Consider the following 12,479-nt stretch of genomic DNA (forward strand, 5'->3'; position numbering starts at 1 on the left):
TACTGCGGTGTTGATTGAAATTGACTGAAATTAATCACCATTTATCAGCCAACCCTTCACCTGGGAGCTGCTGGCTTTGAATAGACTGCATATTTCTAGAATAGTTAACCAGAAAGTTTTCTCCCAGTACTTATCTTGCCCACGTGAAAAGATGGATTTCTGGTCCTTCCAACTGTTCCCTGATGTCACTCCCCACCTCACTCTTTTTCAATCGTTGCACCACTGACCATCTCATGGAACACAGCTGCTGGTTTACAACATCAAATGCCCATGAAGAATTGTGAGACAATCTCCCCCAGCAACACCAGAATCTATGGACTGGCCACCATCCTTCAAGGTGAACAACAATAGATTCTACCTGGTCCTTTTCGTGATAGGATCTCAAATATTTCATTAGGAGGAAGAATGTGGCTGGATAAGCCAATGACATTCATTATGGATAATTCCTCAAAATTTCTCTTGTGTCTTGCCCATATTCTATAGTTTGTCGTTTTTGTGCTTCTTTGTATCTTGGGTCATATTTTGAAGGATAAAAACAGAAGAAGCTTGTAAGATTGATTGACTTTGTTTGCAAAATCTAAAGTCCATAGGAGGACTAGAGGATTCTCTGTAAAAGGAAGGACATTGAGTGTTCAGGAAGAGGTGAAATCAGGGGATGGTCTGCAGGTTATGGAGGAGAGTGACACAGTCCTGACCAATGGTAGTGCCCCAGGGAAGCAGAAGACCCAAACAGAGTGGCTGCATAGGGAGCTGAACAGTCAGACTGGAAGCTCCAGATTCCAATGCCTCGTGTGGTGAATGGGAAGTTGTAGCAACCAAGTGTGTACAGGGCCAGTATTAACCTGATAATCTCTTTGAACAGATAACTGATAGCCAGTGGCTGCCCTCTCTAGTTCTCACCTCATCACTGTGGCATTACATAAGCCCATGGGATCATAGATATTTCTGGTAGGGAAGGATTGTGGAAATAATCCCTGAAGGTAACTGACTTGTGATTTACTGCCAACCCGGAGGAAATGGAAACTTAAATTAAAATTATGTTGACCTGTATAATATAAAAATGTGAGACCACACTTGCACTTGTGTACTAAGATAGGTACCTGTTACATCTGTTTTATGCCTATTTTTTCATTTCATATTAATGTGCAGAGTGCTTACCACACTGCTTGGTAGTTACTAGATGCTCAATAAATGGCTACTGAATTCACGAGTGTTTATCTCAAAGCTTTTGGTAATGATGCCAAACTGTGTTTTAGCAGCTCTCTTGCATAAATTATCTGATAATTCCACCATCAATCGAGTTTCTATTTCACTGCACTCTCACCAACCTTGACTTGAGCTCACTTTAATTAAGTTGGTTTTTCTTTTGAGATTCTGTGTCTTTATTTTCCACTGGGTTTGCATAGCTTTTCACAAATTTATTGCCTATGTGGCTTTTTTCTCTTGAAAATGATATTTTCTGCCTTTTATCCTTTTTCTATTGATTTATTTATTACCTTTGGGTACATAATTTGAGAATTCTACATATTAAAAGTACATTTTGAAAACTGCTTATTTTGTCATTTGCTCTTTCATTTTTGACATCTTATATATTCTGCAATTTTACATATTCTTTGGTTAAACTTTGAATAGAGAAACTTACAATGAAGGAAGTAACAATCACTTTAAAGTCCACCAGCAAAAGTTTAATGCTTTTATCTTTTTGGCAAATATATTTCTAGTTTTCTTTGACAAGTTTTAAGATTTAGCCCTACAGAGGATTTAAAGGGGTATTATTCAAATCTACCCATCTTTAAATTTCTGGTGATGGGCTGTAATCAGTGTTTGGGTGGTGAACATGATGTAATCTATGCAGAAATAGAAGTATAAAGATGTACACCTGAAATTTATACAATGATATAAACCAATGTTACTGCAATAAACAAGAAAGAAAAAAGAAAAAAAAAGAGAAACAACGAAAATTAAAAGGGAAGCCACAAGCCAAATAAAAATATTCACAATACAGATAAAAAAAAAATAAATTTCTGATATTTTCTTTACTATTCAAATCTTTTTTTATCCCAGTATTTTGTACCCACATTTTCTAATGAAAAGTTTAGGTTTTTTTATTCCATTTAACTTTTTATTAAAGCAGAATATTTTTCAGTGTAGGATATGAGGTCATATTATTAGTCATTTATTTTTAAATAGTTATTTATGCTATTTGTTTCATAGTCCTTTCTTTTGGTGTGTGACTTAGGATGCCAAAGTTATATATTAAGTGTTACCTTTGCTATGGTCTGTTTCTGGACTTCCTTTGATGTGTGACTGTATCTGCTACTGCTATTTTGACCATTGCAGCTATAATAAAGACCAGTTTATGCTACCCCGTATGCTGGCCTTCCTCCCCTCATGCCATGATCCTCCCTTTTGGAATCACATTGTTTATTTGTAATTTTTAGATAAACGTGTAACTATTTTTTAAATTCGTCTAAAAGTATGTAGTTTTTCATTATAATGACATCAATTATTCTAACAGTTAACTATGGGAATAATTGTTATTTTTAGTACTAATCAAACCTCCTATCCAGAAAGCTGGTTATCCATAATTATACCAATGTTCTAAGGTCTTTTAAAACATTATGGTTTTCCTCACATTTCTATTATGATTAATTATAGGTATTTTAGTAATTTAATACTGCAATTGTAAAAAAATTCCATTTTTTCCATTATACATTTTTATTTGCTTATTTTACAAATTTTCCCTGATGAGAAATTATCTCATTTTCCCATATATTTTGCACTTGAATCAGCAGTTAGTTCCTGGAATTCCTTAAAATGGGGTCACTTTCACGGAAATATCTTCCTGCTTTGCATTTCTTGAGTCTTTTCTCCTGGTAAAAACACAATGACACCAAAAGACAAACACAAAAAATGAGAAGACATAGTATAACCGTATATGTCCTGGAGCAAGCTTATCCTTCACCAACCAGAGTTGGTATACACCATGACTGCTCCTCCAAGAGTTTGAGTAAATCTTGTGAAGAAAAAGTCCTAGCTCCCATTGCAGGGTCTGGGAAGGCAGATTTGACAGTTTCTATTCTCACCCTTGGACACCATGGCATTGGAAAGAGAGATTTTGGAAAAGGCAAGGGAGGTACAGAAAAGTTTGAGAATCCTTTTCCATTCTTTATCACTTTAAAATCTCTGTTCTCAATACTTTCCTTCCCAGTGAAAACAAGATGGTCTGAATCTCACAGGCAGCACAAAAGGACTCCTTCCCCTGAGAAATGTTGTCATCTGTGGGAGGGGCTCTTGTCCTCTCCCTGACCTCCCTCAGATTCTTCAGTGACCAGGGAAGTCCTCAGATCTCATGGTGCTTAATCTTATATGTCAACTTGGCTAGGCCACAGTGCCCAGATGTTTGGTCAAACACCAGTCTAGATGTTTCTGTGAAGGTATTTTTTAGATGTTATTAGTATTTAAATCACTAGACTTTGAGTAAAGCACATAATGGGGGAGGGCGGGGGGCCTCATCCAATCAGTTGAAGGTCTTAGGGGAAAATGACAAGTCCCAAGAGGAAGAAGGAATTCTGCCTCCAGATTGCTGTTAGACTGGAGAACTCTTTTCTTCCTTCAAATATTCCCTGGGGTCCAGGCTGCTGCCTGTTTGCAGATTTCAGACTTGGAAGCCCCCACAATACTGTGAGCCAATTCCTTAAGCTAAATCTCTCTTGCTGTATATACACAATCCTATTCATTCTGTTTCTCTGGAGAATCAGAATCAGATTATACAGGTCTACAGTATCCAGCACTTTCAGTGAACTTACCTGCACTCCCTGTGCTGAGAGCTGACAGGGACAAGAGATGAGAATATGGTGTTTGAATCTCTGCATGATAGTGAAATATATTCAGGTCTGTGAATCTTACAGTAGGGCACCTAATTTTGGCCTCTTCACCACTAAATCCACTCATGCAGGCTGGGCAGCGTGGATCTGTGTGATCTAGGGAGCCTTGGGTGAGTCTTAGGTCACTATCACTGAACAATGATGCTGTGGCTAAACCAAAGTCACTGACCATATGAAGATAGTCTAGGTCTAAACCTTCCCCTGGAGACAATGATCCTGGATGGTGTTCTCCCCTCCTCATCACAGGCCTATAGTGCACAGCAACCGTAAGGAACAGTTAGAGAGTTTACTCACTCATTTTCCACATCCTGGATGGAGTCAGGCAGAGGCTGATTCCTGGTTTCAGGAAGGAGTGGGACAACAAGTGCAGTGAGGTTGGGGGAGACTCCATATATGATCCAGGGCAGATGTGGGGAATACACCGTTAGGATCATCAAGAGAGGAGCCATGGCAGCCCCAATATTAGCAGCAACTCCAACGATTCCTAAAGCTATTGCTCTTGGGGTGGAAAAAATAATACATAAAAACCCAGTAAAAATCCAGACATATAATTTGTCATTTATTAATTTTCTTTGGTTATGGAAGATAGCACATCAATGTGTTTAAACATGGAGATTGATGACATACTTTTGTTTTGGACATTTTCTCTCTCTTATTTGCTAACAATTTTTTTCAATTTCACCTGTGCATTAAGGCACAATTAGATCATCGAAAAAATACTGTTACCCATAGCATTTACCCTTCGTGTGGTTCAGAAGATTACGTGAGAAGAAACATTAAAGGGATTAACTCAGGACTTGGCAAAAAGTCAGCTTTTGATTAAAAAATCAGCTTTTGATAACATTTGGCTATAATTTTTATTTTTATTACTATTGTAATTAACTACTTTTGATAGCTAACTAGTCTTGGTTTTCTTCCCCCAGTAAGTGTCAGTTATCTGGGAAAGGCCTGTTTTGATCCTAACAGATAATCCACAAGATTTGTACCTGACTACAGTGGGGATTAGTTCATTTCCATGGGTAGCAGAACTGGTGACAGCAGCAGAAGAAACTCCTATTCCCAAAGCTGCCAAAAGCACACGCAGGATCTGCATTTCTGGAGAGAAGACCAGGGAGACTCAGTAAATTGGAGCTGAAGAAATCAGCATCCCTCAATTTGCAAATGAAGAAGACCCTATTGGAGGTGTTTGCAAGTATAAAATATATTGTAGAGAAACTGCATGGAGGCAGAAAATGCGCAGTGTGTAATCAGGTGAGAAATGTGACTTATCTGCGTAATATGGCTTATGGTGAATAAAAAGATTGAGTTATTTCATCAACTCTCCCTGCATATATGAGATTTGCCAGAAAAGGAGAGGGGTAGTTGAGTCCAGCAGATACTCTCTTCCATTAATTCTGTTCTGTGTCTTTTTGCCCTTAACATAGAATATAAGACTATTATGTGGGCAATTACTGAGGGGTATAAGACTCATCCATGTCTTTGAGATTTTAAAACCTAGGAGCTTACACAATATTGACATTGGGTTAACCATGCAGAAGAGACTAGTAAAAAAACATAACTCCTATGTTAGTAGATAAGCTGGAAAGCAGCTTGATCAAGAATAATATTTCAATAATCAACTACAAGGACCTCTATTAGGAATTTCAGGGAGTCAGTTTTCTATTTCCTACTTTCCCTCCTTCCCCCGACCAAAATTTCATTATAAGCATTACAACACTGGAGTGGGCTCTGTTGTAAAGCAGGAAACTTGCATCATTGCCAATATTCAAGATGAGAAGTGGAGCCCGCCAATCTGGGATCTTGTTAAATACATAACTATGCTGGGAGTTAGGTGAAGCATGGTGACCACCTGGGTTCTGCTATTCATTACATATGATCATTCAATTTAGTAAAATAGATTCTTTTTTTTAAATTTATTTTTATTTTTTGTTTATTGCAGTAACATTTGTTTATAACATTGTATAAATTTCAGGTGTACATCATTATACTTCTATTTCTGCATACATTACATCATGTTCACCACCCAAATACTAATTACAACCCATCACCACAAACTTGTGCCGAATTATCCCTTTGGCCCTCTTCCCTACCCCCTTCTCCTCTGATAACCACCAATCCAATCTCTGTCTCTATGTGTTTGTTTGTTGTTGTTATTATCTACTACTTAATGAGGGAAATCATATGGTATTTGACGTTCTCCCTCTGACTTATTTCACTTTGCATAATACCCTCAATGTCCATCCATAGATTCTGAGAGAGGCTCTTAACTGCTTAGTGCCTTGTTCCTGCTGTCATTTCTCTGTCTGAAGAGAAGGAATTTTTGTTTCTTGAAGTCAAGTTGATTCCTCTAAACTAGAATTTCAGCTATGGATACCTGATATGAGACACATGAGTGGATACATAGAGATCAGAGAATAAATTGTCACTGAAGCTGTAGTAATAAGTGAGACCCCAGACAGGGGGAGTGACAGTATTGTGTCCTCACATGGGATACAATGACAAGGTCTAGACCCTTCATGCTTGCTATGTTAACTATGATTGGCCAAAAGTAAGTGAGCAATTGCTGTCGTAGAGAAACTACCAGTAAAAGATGGCACCAGTTTCCAGACACTTCTCAGATATAATGAATACATCATATCTCAGCGTCAACTTTAACTGGCCTTAAGCTCTTTTCCCACCAACTTAATGGCAGAATATGTACTAAACTTTCAGATTGGTTTCAGAATATTGTTAGAACCCAATCTGCGTTTACTTTTGGCTTTGAATAGGTGTGACCAGTACAATTCATGAGGAATGGGAGGAACACATCTTCTTTCTTCAACTTGTGTTATTTTCTCACCTTGAGGAACAAATGTGGTGGTCAGAATAGAGATTCCCAGCAGCAACAGGAAAAGCATCTGGCTAATTCGACGGCCCAGGTGATTGAGTGCCAAAAGTGCAACATAATTGCTTGGAAGTGTTGCTATGCCAAAAATAATCTGGGAAAGGAAAATATTTTCACCCAAGTGCTGGATGTGGAGACTCAGGCCCAAAACAGGAATGAAGGTGGTAAATCTGTGGTGAAGAAGAGGAAAGAAAGATGTTATCAGGTTTTGATTCTGTGTCCTACAAATGATAATATTGAGCCAGAAAACCAGGAGTAAAGAATAAATGCATGGTGTGATTTGTAGAATATTTCTGTGTTGATTATATCTTCTTATTTTCTTTATTTTTGATACTCTGACATTTAGGGCCTTGATCCTGGATAGTTTGCCTTTCCCAGGGCTAGCTAATCCCTAGAGAAAGCAAATGACTCCCTTGTGAGTGTATCTTTCTTATACAAGCCACCAATCCAGAGTCCACACTCCCAACCATCTCCCTTATCAAACTCACACACCAAGCCAATACTCCCCCTGCACTAAATCACTCCAGGGCCAGCTACTGGACAACTATGGACCATCACTATAGCCCAGAGTCCACTGAACGTTCAAATTATTGAATCCTAAGCTTACTCATGTTACCTACCCTCCTCTCCTATTCCTTCCCACAAAAACCCCAATAAAGGCTCTGGGCCATACTCTTCCTTTTCTTCTATCTTGGTCCTTCCGATTGGCCCCAGCATCTTCCTGTACAGCCTTGTGGGCTGTTTCATGCCTCCACATTCTAGGGATTTGTGAGTGTAAACTTCCTTGATGATGGTCATTCCTGAGTCTGTGTGTCTTAACTTATATGATTAAACAAATCTTGGGAACATTTTAAACACAATTTCCTTGCAAGTTAATGATTTAAAAACTATCATAAAATAATGTTATGATAATGGAGCTTATAATTGTTGCTAAGTTATTTGGGGGGTGGGGAGTGTTTTTGTGGAGGATGCATGAGGTAGCCTTCTCGAGTTTTAGAGTTTTTTCTATATTCCGATCTGGGTGATGGTTATATATTTACATGTGGAAATATTCATTGAGCTGCATATATTTGAACACTTGACTGTTTGTAATTTTACCTCAGTTAAAATGAAAACAAACAAGTGAAGAAACGTAAAGCCAAAGTCTGTACCGTGATTGAAGTTCTCAGCCTCATCTCCAGTGATGAGCCTGGTAGAGGGATGTGATAACAAAACACCTAACTGTACAATTAGCTCCATGTTAGTCTTTTATAACGCTTTCACTACCTCCAAACAACTGTTATCTTTATTACTTGTTCATGTTTTATCTCAAGTCTGTCCCTATAGCACGTTATAACTTTGAAATAAGAAATAGATTAATGTCTCCACTATTTTAATGTTCCTCGTGTACTATGTGAAGCCTACCTCATAAAGGATAGTATACAGATCCTTTTACGCATGTTGGGTGTTCGCAACAAGTCATACACAGAAGGTTTGTTCTGTGCTGCCTCCAGCTCCTCCTGCATGGTGGATCTCAAAACCTTCAACAACAACAACAGCAAACTGTTCAGACATTATGAAGCCCCAGTAGAGGACAAGACAGATAACTTCTCTTTTTGTCCACTGGAAAACATAGCCATGGAAGATGCAAGACAGGTGTAAAAGTGGTATGAATGGTGAATTAGGGAGTCATAGGGGCCTGAGGGAAATTTTCAAGTGACAAAGACATTTTAACATGAGACTCAATTTGGCTGTAGGGCATCAAAACCTGATATAAATCTCTAACCTACCCAGCTGGTTTTGATGTCCTACAGCCAAATTGAGGGGATTTGCTTGGATTATGGTCCAAAGCTTTATTTATATCAGAGGGGCACGAAACATTTGGCAACTGAGTTTGGTTCTCAGCTGGCTGCTCTTAGTAGAAAAACAGTTATTTTTCAGGAAGGAGAATAATTTCCTGACAGCTTTTATTCTGGTTCTTGGGTCAGCCTCTTTCAGGGAAATCTTAGCATATGTTGTGCCTCCATGAATGAGATGCCAATAATTAAATCTGAGGATGGAATCGGGAGACCTTAGTGTAGTATGATTTATACCCAAACTTTATAACCCAATGTTATACAATGGCTCTGCCACACGCTAGGTGTGTACCTTGAGGAAGGTAACAGGACATCTCTAAGCCTCCATTTCCTTGTCATTAAAAAGATGAATAAGAATAAGAAGATGTTGCTCAAAATCACTAATAATTAGGGAAATGCAAATCAAAACCACAATGAGATATTCCCTCACATTGTTAGAATGGCTATCCTCAAAACAACAAGAAATAACAAGTGTTGATGAGGATGTGGAGAAAAGGAAAGCCTTATGCACTGTTGGTGGGAATGTAAATTAGTGCAGTCACTTTGGAAAGCAGTATGGAAGTTCCTCAAAAAATTAAAAATAAAACTACTATATGATCTAGCAATTCCACTTCTGGGTATTCATCTGAAGAAAATGAAAACACTAACTTCAAAAGATATATGCACCTCCATGTTCATTGCAGATTTGTTTACAATATCCATCATACAGAAATAACCTAAGTGTCCATTGATAGATGAGTGGATAAAGAAAACGTGGTACATATATGTACAATGGAATATTATTGAACAACAAAAAAGAAATCCTGCCATGTGAGATAACACGGATGGACCTTGAAGACATTATACTAAGTGAAATAAGTCAGACAGAGAAAGACAAATACTGTATGATCTCACTTATATTTGGAATCTACAAAAACAAAACATGGCAGGCCCAGTGTCATAGTGGTTAAGTTCACGCGCTCCACTTCAGAAGCCCAGGGTTTACGGATTCAGACCCTGAGCACAGACCTACACATGCTGTGGTGGCATCCCACATGCAAAATAAAAGAATATTGGCACAGATGTTAGCTCAGGGCCAATCTTCTTTACCAAAACAAAACAAAATGAAACAAAACCAAGCTCATAGATACAAAGAACAGATTGGTGGTCACCATGTGTGTGGGATAGGGGGTTGGCAATGGGAGAAGGGGGTCAAAAAGTATAAACTTTGAGTTATAAAATAAGTCACGGGGAAGTAGTGTACAGTATAGTGACTATAGTTAATAATACCTTATCATATATTAGAAAGTTGCTAAGAGAGTAGATCTTAAACGTTCTTATCTCAAGAAAAATAAATTTTGTAACCATGCGTGGTGATGGATGTTAACTAGACTTACTATGTTGATCCATTTTACGATATATACTAATATTGAATCATTCTTTTGTACACCTGAAACTAATATAATGTTATATGTCAATTATACCTCAAAAAAAAAAGAGAAGAAAATCAAGATCAAGAGAAGAAGGAGTAGGAGAAAAAAAATAATGTCTCTCTCACAAGGATTTCCAAGGCATACATGAGGTCACAAATGTGCCTGTGGAATTGTAGCTAGCACAGGTGAGCAGTTATTGATTTATTAATTATTTAAATAATATTAACTCCATTCTCATCCCATCTTCACAAATGAAACATTACCATGAAGCTGCTTAGAGAAAATTTCATGATGAAGGGAATTGAGAAAAATGAAAGGCCACTCTACCCAGAGGTCTAGAGCAATCAACAGGTTGGTATTGATATAAAGTGGAGCAGCTTTGTTAGGAGAATTGTTTGGCCATCCATCAGATGGAGGTGAAAACATGACTAAGACCACAAATTTGTGTATTATCTTTACAGAACTCAAAAATATGTATCAAGTGAAAGCATATTAGCTGGCCATTCATGGATAGAATCTCTTGCTTAGACCACATTTTAACTGCTACCCGTGTGCCATGCTCTATTCCTTCCACTGGCATGAGGTGATTGTCAGCTGTCATTCACTTTGATTACGCATTGTTTTTTCCCTGCTTTCAGCTAGTATCACTTACTTTTGTATCCTCCTGGCCCCTGTAAATCTTTAAGCTTTCCTTCTCTGGATTGGGCCAGTCTGGTAGGCAAAATACTAGATATGGGCTTGGAACCAAATATAACTTCTGAGAAGTTAGTTTGGCCAAAAGAATTTTATATAATTTAGGCAAATATTGACACAATATTGAAGTGCCATAGAGCTCCACCTAAATTTCAAGGTCCACCTCCATCCTTTTTTTTTTAAGCATGAGGCAATGTTCTCCCCATCATATCAGGAATCCTCAATGCCATTGTCTGCATAATGTTTCACCTCTGAGGAAAACCTGATTTCCTCCAGCCATCTTCAGAGGGATCTGAATTCTCAGGAGCATTATTTGAAATCTTCTAAAGGACCTCTGCTTTTTCTGGGACTGTAAAATCTTCCATCAGATATGCCACTGTGCATGTTTCCAGAAATTTTCTATTTCTCCTTTTTGAGTGGTCAACTTGTAATCCTCTCCTTTACCAATACAAGGAAGGCAGATTTTTTTTCTTATCTCCGTTAGTATTCTTTACATTCTCTTATCATTTTAAACATTTGGATTTAAAAATGTCTATGAGTTTTTCTCTCTCATATTAATGTGAAAGCTCCTTGAAGGCTGAGACTCTGACTTGTTCTATTATACATGATCTAGCGCCATGCCTGGCACAATATAACTTTTCAATAAATGCTTTATGCATGTGCATGACATGAAGAATGATTTACCTAAGGACGCACAGCAATATCTGCCTTCCACACCTGGGATGGAAAATAAGAAGGAGAAAGACTTCTCTGGGGCATTTCCACTCAGTCATGCTCTTGGAACTTGTAATAAGGAGAATGTAAACTCCACACAACATGGGTTTGGACTGTTGTGGTCACTGCCATGTTTCCAGGGATGGAACAAAACCTGCCACCGGTCGGCACTCATTAAATATAACATGAAAGAAAGTGTATGGGGGAATCAACGAATAGGAGAACCTCCTTACGCTCTATTCTGCATGGTCACTAATCCTTCTACTGGCATCACTGTTCTGAAAAATGGCCATCTGAACATTAGTCGGAAAGAAATGGATTACTTTTAATTACTTTCACTTACACAGAGTGAGACCAATATACAATCTTCTTTTAAATAATTATTTTCATTTAATTAATTTTTGAGGTAACTTTGGTGTATGACATTATGTAAGTTTCAGGTGTATATCATTATATTTCGACTTCTGTGTATACTACACTGTGTTCACCACCCAAAGTCTAATTGCCATCTGTCACCAGACCCCTGTGCTCTGTTACTCCTTTTGCCCTCCCCCATCCCCCTTCCCCTTGGGTAACCACCAATCTATTCTCTGTGTCTATGTGTTTGTTTGTTGTTGTTATTGTTTTATCTTCCATATAAGATTGAAATCATATGGTATTTGCCCTTCTCTGTCTGACTTATTTCACTTAGCATGATGTCCTCAAAGTCCATCCATGTTGTTGTATATAGCAAGATTTCATTTTTTATGGCTGAGTAGTATTCCATTGTATATATATACACACATCTTTTTATCCATTCTTCTCTTGATAGCCACTTAGTTGTTTTCAAATATTGGCTATTATGAATAAAGCTGCAATGAATATAGTGATGCACATATCTTTACAAATTAGTGTTTTCATGTTTTTTGGATAAATACCCAGAAGTGGATTAGCTGGATCATATGGCAGGTCTATGCTTAATTTTTTGAGAAATCTCCATACTGTTTTCCATAGTGTCTGCACCAGTTTACATTTACACAAGCAGTATGTGAGAGTTCCCTTTTCTCCATATCCT

The 12,479-nt window shown here is 37.9% G+C and overlaps 1 protein-coding gene across 1 annotated transcript in view; it reads right to left on the reverse strand.

Annotated features, from left to right (window-relative positions):
- Positions 1–2,812: 2,812 nt before the first annotated feature.
- Positions 2,813–12,479, reverse strand: part of LOC101400546 (organic anion transporter 7-like) — a 30,725-nt gene continuing 21,058 nt past the window's right edge. The window contains exons 6-10 of the mRNA XM_087423225.1: positions 8,176–8,291; positions 6,727–6,941; positions 4,874–4,982; positions 4,182–4,385; positions 2,813–2,873 (exon numbers count right to left, since the gene is read on the reverse strand). Coding sequence (XP_087279351.1) covers positions 2,813–2,873; positions 4,182–4,385; positions 4,874–4,982; positions 6,727–6,941; positions 8,176–8,291 — 705 coding nt within the window. The remainder of the gene's footprint in view (positions 2,874–4,181; positions 4,386–4,873; positions 4,983–6,726; positions 6,942–8,175; positions 8,292–12,479) is intronic.

This window comes from Ceratotherium simum, chromosome 34 (assembly GCF_057802395.1).
Source record: "Ceratotherium simum simum isolate JZ-2026a chromosome 34, ASM5780239v1, whole genome shotgun sequence".
NCBI classification, from domain to species: domain Eukaryota; kingdom Metazoa; phylum Chordata; class Mammalia; order Perissodactyla; family Rhinocerotidae; genus Ceratotherium; species Ceratotherium simum.